This window comes from Oenanthe melanoleuca, unplaced genomic scaffold (assembly GCF_029582105.1).
Source record: "Oenanthe melanoleuca isolate GR-GAL-2019-014 unplaced genomic scaffold, OMel1.0 S001, whole genome shotgun sequence".
NCBI classification, from domain to species: Eukaryota; Metazoa; Chordata; class Aves; order Passeriformes; family Muscicapidae; genus Oenanthe; species Oenanthe melanoleuca.
The window spans coordinates 8,060,116-8,067,352 of NW_026612650.1; the positions used below are offsets into that span (position 1 = coordinate 8,060,116).

General features: G+C 51.1%; 1 protein-coding gene across 1 annotated transcript; it reads right to left on the bottom strand.

The window, feature by feature from the left end:
• Positions 1 to 1,810: 1,810 nt before the first annotated feature.
• LOC130266193 (U1 small nuclear ribonucleoprotein A-like) lies at positions 1,811 to 7,088 on the bottom strand. Its single transcript, XM_056515561.1, is given in 7 exon segments — positions 1,811 to 1,886; positions 1,888 to 1,930; positions 1,933 to 1,967; positions 3,046 to 3,134; positions 5,732 to 5,860; positions 6,324 to 6,408; positions 7,045 to 7,088. Coding segments are annotated over 5 exon segments (339 nt in total). The 5' UTR covers positions 5,828 to 5,860; positions 6,324 to 6,408; positions 7,045 to 7,088.
• Between the last annotated feature and the right edge of the window lie 149 nt (positions 7,089 to 7,237).

A 7,237-nucleotide genomic window follows, 5' to 3' on the forward strand; every position in this document is an offset into this window, starting at 1 on the left:
TGTTCCCAATCCTGATCCCATTCCCAATCTGTATTTCATTCCCGTTCCCAATCCCAATTCCATTCTTGATCCCATTCCCAATGCCGAACCTGTTCCCATTCCCAATTCTGTCCCCATTCCTGATCTCATTCCCGTTTCTGATCCTGATCTCATTTGCCATCTTGATCCCTTTCCCAATCCTGATCCATTCCCATTCCCAATCCCAATTTAATTCTCAATCCCAGTCCTGTTCCCAGTCCCGATCCTGCTCCCAATCTCGATCCTGCCGCGGTTTTCAGGGAATCATTTTGATCTCAACCTCTACCCCAAACCTGGGGGGGTCAAAACCCCCAAATCCTGGGGTCAAACACCCCCAAACCCCAAATTTTGGGGTCAAAAAAAGCCCCCCCAATACCCAAACTTTGGGGTTTGAAATATTTGGGGTGTCCAACCCCCCTGATCCCTAAATTTGGGGTTAAACCCCCCTGATCCCCAAACTTTGGGGTCAAACCCCCTGATCCCAAACTCCCCTCCAAAACCATTCCAGCCCTGGGGGGCACAGCAGGGGTCATTTGGGGTTTATTTGGGCTTGGTTTGGGGTTGATTTGGGATTGATTTGGGGTGGGGGCAGGTCCAGGTGCAATGTCTGCAGAGACACCCTGGGTACAATGCTGGGGGTGGGAAAAACCCAAAAACCCCTGGGGAACCCCAAAAACACCTGGGGAACCCTAAAAAGGGGATTTGCGGTGGGAAAAAGGAGATTTTGGGGTAAATGGGGAAGGATTTGGGATGGAAAAATGAGATTTTGAGAAGGAAAAAGATATTTTGGGGAGGAAAATAAGACTTAGGGTGGGGATTGAGGATCTGAGGTCAGGATTTTGGTGGGAAAAGGAGATTTGGGATTGAAAAAGATTTTGGGTGGAAAAAGGAGATTTGGGGTAGACAGAAAAGGATTTGGGTGGGGAAAAGGGGATTTGGTGTGGGAAAAAGAGAATTTGGGGGAGGGAAAAGGATTTGGGGGGTAATAAAGAGTGTTTAAGGTGGGAGAAGGAGAATTTGGGGTCTGAAAAGGATATTCGGGGTGCACAAAGAAGGATTTTGAAGTTGGAAAAAGGAGGATTTGGGATTAAAAAAAAATATTTAGGATAAAGAAAGGAGGATTTGGTCAGAGCTGAACTTACCTGGGGGAGTGGGAGCAAGTGGAAGGTTTGGGGCAGGGTCAGGACCATTTCTGGGGCAGTTTTCTGGGATTTTTGGTGGTTTGGGCTGGTTTTGAGCAATTTTGGAATATGTGGGGGCAGCTTTGAGTCATTTTTGGGGTGGATTGGAGGGATTTTAGGGTGTTTCTATGGGACTTTGGGGTGTTTCTAGTTGATTTTGGGGAAGCCTGAAGGGATTTGGGGTGCTATGGAGCAGCTTTGGGGTATCCAGGGGCTGTTTTGAGGTATTTCTCTGGGACTTTGGGGCGTTGCTGTGGGACTTTGAGGCATTTCTCTGGAAAAAAACGAGACAGGTTTTTTTCCACTTTGGGGGTGTTTGGGCAGGTATGGGATCACTTTTTGGCAATGGAGATCTTCATGATGTTTCTCTGGGATTTTGGAGTGATTTGGGGCAGTTTTGGGGTATCCAGAGGCAGTTTTGAGACATTTCTCTGGGATTTTCAGGCTTTGGTCTGGGATTTTGGGATGTTTCTGGGTATTCAGGGGCAGTTTTGAGGGGTTTCTCAGGGATTTTGGGGCATTGCTCTGGGATTTTGGGGTGTTTCAGGGCAGTTTTGGGGTATCCAGGCAATTTTTTGCTGGGTTTGGGGGTGCTGGGGCAGAGTTTGGGGTCACTTTTTGGCCAAGGAGATCTTTGTGGCGTTGCTCTGGGTGATCTTGGAGCCCTGCAGGGCCTCACGGGTGCACCACCTGCACCTCGGTGTCCAACTGCACCAAGGCGATGTCGTGGCGCCGGGCACCAGGCGCAGCTCCTTGAACCCCGGGAACCTGGCACGGGGGAACGGGGCCAGGGACAGCCCAAAAACCGGGAATGGTCCCCAAAAACCTGGGAATGGTACCCAAAACACCTGGGAATGGTACCACAAAAACCCAGGAATGGTACCCCAAAAACCTGGGAATGCTACCCCAAAAAACCTAGGAATGGTGCCACAACAATCTGGGAATGGTACCCCAAAAATCCTGGGTATGGTACCACAAAAGTTTGGGAATGGTTGCATAAAAACCCCAGGTATGGCACCACAAAAATTCAGGAATGGTACCCCAAAAAACCCAGAATAGCCTCCAAAAACCAAGGAATGGTGCCACAAAAACCTGAGAATGGTACCCCAAAAAACCCAGACATGGTACCACAAAAATTTGGGAATGGCCCCCAAAATATCTGGGAATGGTACCACAAAAACCTGGGAGTGGTACCCCAAAAATTCGGGAATGACCCGATAAAAACCAGTGAATGGTCCACAAAACACCTGGGGAATTCCTGAAAAAAGTCAGGAATGTTCCTAAAAAATTTAGAAATGTTCCCCAAAATTCAGAAATGTTCCCTCAAAAACCCCAGGAATGGTCCCCAAAAAATTCAGCGAATGGTCCCCAAAACACCTGGGAATGGCCCCCAAAAAATTCAGGAATGTTCCCTCAAAAATTCAGAAATGTTCCGTCAAAAACATGGCAATGTCTCCCAAAAATTGGGGAAAGGTTCCCCAAACCTGGGAATGTCCCCTCAAAAATTCAGAAGTGTTCCCTAAAAATTCAAAACATTCCCCCTAAAAACCCAGCAATGTTTCCCCCAAAAGTTTGGGGAAATTCCTCCAAAAAACCTGGGAATGTTCCCCCAAAAAATTCAGGAATATTGCCTCAAAAATTCAGAAATTTTGCCCAAAAATCCAGAAATTCCCCCGTGCCCCCCCACCCCCCAATCCAGAAACATTCCTCCAAAAATCCAGAAACCACGCCAAAATCCTGAAATTCTCTCCCAAAATCCTGATATTTCCCCCAAAATTCCTCCCCCTCTCCACTCTGAGCTCCCACAGCCCCCGGAATTCCCGAATTCCCGGTTCCCGGCTCTCACTGCTGGAAGAGCATGGACAGCATCAGCTCCTTGCTCTCCTTGGGGAGCTTGGTCAGGAACAGGATGTGGTTCGGGGGGTTCTCCGACAGCTGCGGGAACGGGGAAACAACCCAAAATCAGCCAAAATCAGCAAAAACCAGCAAAGATCAGCCCCAAAACAGACAAAATCAGCTCAAAATCAGCCAAAAATCAGCCCCAAATCAGCAAAAAAGCAGCCAGAATCAGCCAAAAATCAGCAAAAAGGCAGCCCAGATCAGCCCCATAATCAGCCAAAATCAGCCCCAAATCATCCCCAAATCAGAAAAATTAGCCCCAAATCAGAAAAAAAGCAGCCAAAATCAGCCCCAAATCAGGGAAAATCACCCAGAAATCAGCACAAAACCAGCCAAAGTCAGCCCCAAACTAGCCCAAAGTCACACTGGATACACACCAAAACATCGCCCCAAAATCTCACAAAAATCCCCAAAAATCTGCCAAAAACTCCAAATCCCGTGGGCATGGGGCCATTCCTGGGGGGATCTCAGGATTTGGGGCCATTCCAGGGGTGGGATCATGTGACTCTATTAACCCCATCGATCCCCCATTAATCCCCCATTAACCCTATATATCCCCCATAACTCAGTTTATAGGATCACTCATGGGCTGTGGGGTTGGCATGGGGGCCATTCCAGGATTTGGGGCCATTCCCAGGCTGGGATCATGCCTGGGGGGGCGGGGGGTGGAGACGTGACCCCTTAACCCCATCAATGCCCCATTAACCCCACAAATCCCCTATAACTCAGGTTATGGGGTCACTCACAGGCTGTGGGGTTGGCATGGGAGCCATTCCAGGGTTTGGGGCCATTCCCAGGCTGGGATCATGCCTGGGGGGGATGTAGGGCAGTTCCCCCCCAGGTGTGGCAGCATCTGGGGCGGCTGCGCCAGCGGCGGCGTCCCCTGAGGAGAGACCCCAAAACCAGCCCAAAGTTACCCCAAAGCACAGAGAGAACTCCAAATTACCCCAAAACCAGCCCAAAGTTACCCCAAAGCATAGAGAGAACCCCAAATTACCCCAAAAACAGCCCAAACTTACCCCAAAGCACAGAGAGAACCCCAAATTACCCCAAAAACACCCCAAGTTATACCAAAGGCATAGACAGAACCCCAAACTACCTGATCCCAAATCCCATAAATGACCCAAATCATATAAGTGACCGCACATCCCATAACCCCAAATCTCTTAAGTGACCCCATAACTCCCAGGCACAGCTCCCTGTGCCCCCTGTGCCCCGTTCCCTTTTTGGGGCCAGGTGCGTCCCCGCCCTTGGCCTTGCACTTGTCCTGTTTGTGCTGCTGATCCTGATCCCAATCCCAGAACTGACCCCAAACCCCACAACTGACCCCAAACCCCACAACTAACCCCATAACTCACAGGCACTGTTCCCTATGCCCCCTTGTCCCGCTCCAGCCCCACGAACGTTCCCTTCATCTTGGCCGCCATGTCCGAGTCCCTCTTGGTGAACTGGATCCTCTCCAACGGCACTTCCCACATTTTGGGGTTTCTGAGGGGTTTGGGGGGGATTTGGTGGGAGTTCCAAGAGGGATTTTGGGGTTTCTGAGGGATTTCTGAGGGATTGGGGGATTTCCAGGAGGGATTTTGGGGTTCCAAAGGATTTTGGGAGGTTCCAGATGGATTTGGGGGTTTCTGAGGGATTTGGGGAGGTGTTCCAAGAGGGATTTTGAGGATTCTGAAGGATTTGGAGGTGATTTGAGGCATTTCCAGCAGGGATCTGGGGGTTTTCTGAAGGATTTCTGGGTGATTTTGGGGTTTCTGAGGGATTTGAGGGAATTCCGAGAGATTTAGGGGGGGATTTGGGAGTTTCTGACAAATTTGTGAGGAATTCTGAGAGATTTTAGAGGAGTTCCGAGAGGGATTTGTGGGTTTCCAACAGATTTTTGGGAGTTCCAGGTTGAATTTGAGGTTTCATCCTGGGCTTGGCATAGAAAGGAAACTTTTGGGAATCCCTGGCTGGAGTTAAGATTTTTTCCCAGAATTTCGGGATATTCCCCAGAATTTCAGGAGATTTTCCCCAGAATTTCAGGGGATTTTTCCCCAGGATTTAGTTCTCACCATGAATTGCTTGTATCAGAGGAAGCTTTGGGGCAGCTCCTGATTGGGTTTTGGAGCATTCCTGATTGTATTTGGGGTTTTTGTGGGATTTTGGGGACATCTGATACTGGGTTTTTGGTTTTTCCCAAAAATTTCCAGACTTTGGGTTTTTTTTCCCAGAATTTCAGAATTTTTCCCAAAATTCAGGTGTTTTTCCAAAGGATTTGGCTCAGACTACAGGTTTGTCATAGAAGGGGAAGCTCTGGGAGGTTCCAGGGTGGATTTTAGGAATATTTGAGGCTGTATTTTTGTGTTTTTTTCCCAGGTATTCAGGATTTTCCCCAGAATTTCAAGATTTTTCTGCAAAGGTTCAGATTCTTTCCCCAAATCTCGGTATTTTCCCCCAAATTTGTGTCTCACCATGGCCTAGAAGGAGAAGCTTTGGGGTTATTCCCAGTTTAATTTGAGAGTAATCCCAGGGGATTTTGTTTTTCCTTGTAATCAGGATTTCAGGCTTTCTCCCAGAATTTCAGGGGTTTTCCCCAGACTTGGGTTTTTTCCCCAAGCCCCGGTACTTTGCCCCAGATTCTGTCTCACCGTGGGTTTGCCGTAGAAGGGGAAGCCCTGCATGGAGCGCAGGCCGTTGCTGGCACTGCTCATCTCCCTGAGCATGACGAAGGCCTGGCCCCGCATGCGGAGACTGCGCCAGCCCAAAATGTCCAAAACCTGCCCAAAGTGGGAGAAAATGGCACAGAGGGACTTCTTCAGCTCTGGGGGACAGGGACAGCACAGGGACAGTGGGGACAGCACGGTGACATTGGGGACAGCACAGGGACAGTGGGGACAGCACAGGGACAGTGGGGACAGGTGACAAGGGGGAGAGGCAACACTGAGAACACAAAGGGACTTGTTCAGCTCTGGGGACACACACGGACAGCAAGGTCACCATGGGAACAGGTGACAGTGGGGACAGGTGACCATGAGGACAATGGGGAGAGGGACTGCTTTGGCTCTGGGGACACATGGGACAATGGCACGGACAAGGAAATGATAGGGACAAGGTGAGGGCCCAGGGACAGCTCTGGGGACAGTGACAAGGACAAGTGACAGTGAGGACACACAAACAGATGACAGTCTGGACAGGGACAAGGACAGGTGACAATGGGGACAGCCCCCAGCCCTCCCTCACCGTCCTTGTTGATCTCCTCGTTGAGGTTGTTGGTGTTGATGGTGCGGTTGGGGCGGGGCTCCTGCACCGCCATGGCCGGGACCCTCTGTGGGGACAGGGGGGGATTTGGGGGGGACCAGGACCTCTTCACCCCCTGGGACCTCCAAATCCACCCCAGACCCTAAACCCTCCCAAATACCCTGGGACCCCTGCCAGTTCCCCCCAAAATTTAACCCAGACCCAGCTGAGACCCCCCCAAACTCCCTCAGACCCCCTCAAAGCCCCTCAGACTCCCCCAAAGCCCCCAGACCCTCCCAGTTTCTCTCAAAACCTTCCCTCAGACCCCTCTAAAAACCCTCCAGACCCTCTCAAGCTCCCCAAAGCCCCCTCAGACCCCCCCATTCCCCGCAAACCACTGCAGACCCCCCTATTTCCCTTCAACCCTCCGCAAAGCCCCCCAAACTCCATCCCTCATTTCTCCTCAGACCAAACTCACAACCCCCAAGTTCCATCCAAAGTCCCCCAAGTTCCTCTCAGAGACCCCCAAAATGTCCCCAAACCCCCCCAGACCCACCTCACATCCATCTCAGAACTCCCTCCATTTCTCACCAAATCCACCTCAGACCCCGCAAAAACCCCTCAAACCGCCCCAATTGCCCACAAAGCCTCTCCAAATGCACCTCAGACCCTTCAATTCCCCTCAGATTACCCCCAAATTCCCCACATTTCTCCCCGGGCCAACCTCAGCCCCCTCCTCAGCCGCTCTCCCCTCACGCTCTCCTGCCACCGGCTCAGCCGATCGAGCGGGCAACTCCCAGCCAATAGCGGCGCGCCTCTCCCCGAACCAACCAATCAGCGCTCTGCTCCCCTCAGCAACACCCTCCTCCCCCGCGCCGCTGCAGCCAATCAGAGGCCAGGCGGGAGTGGCGCCCTCT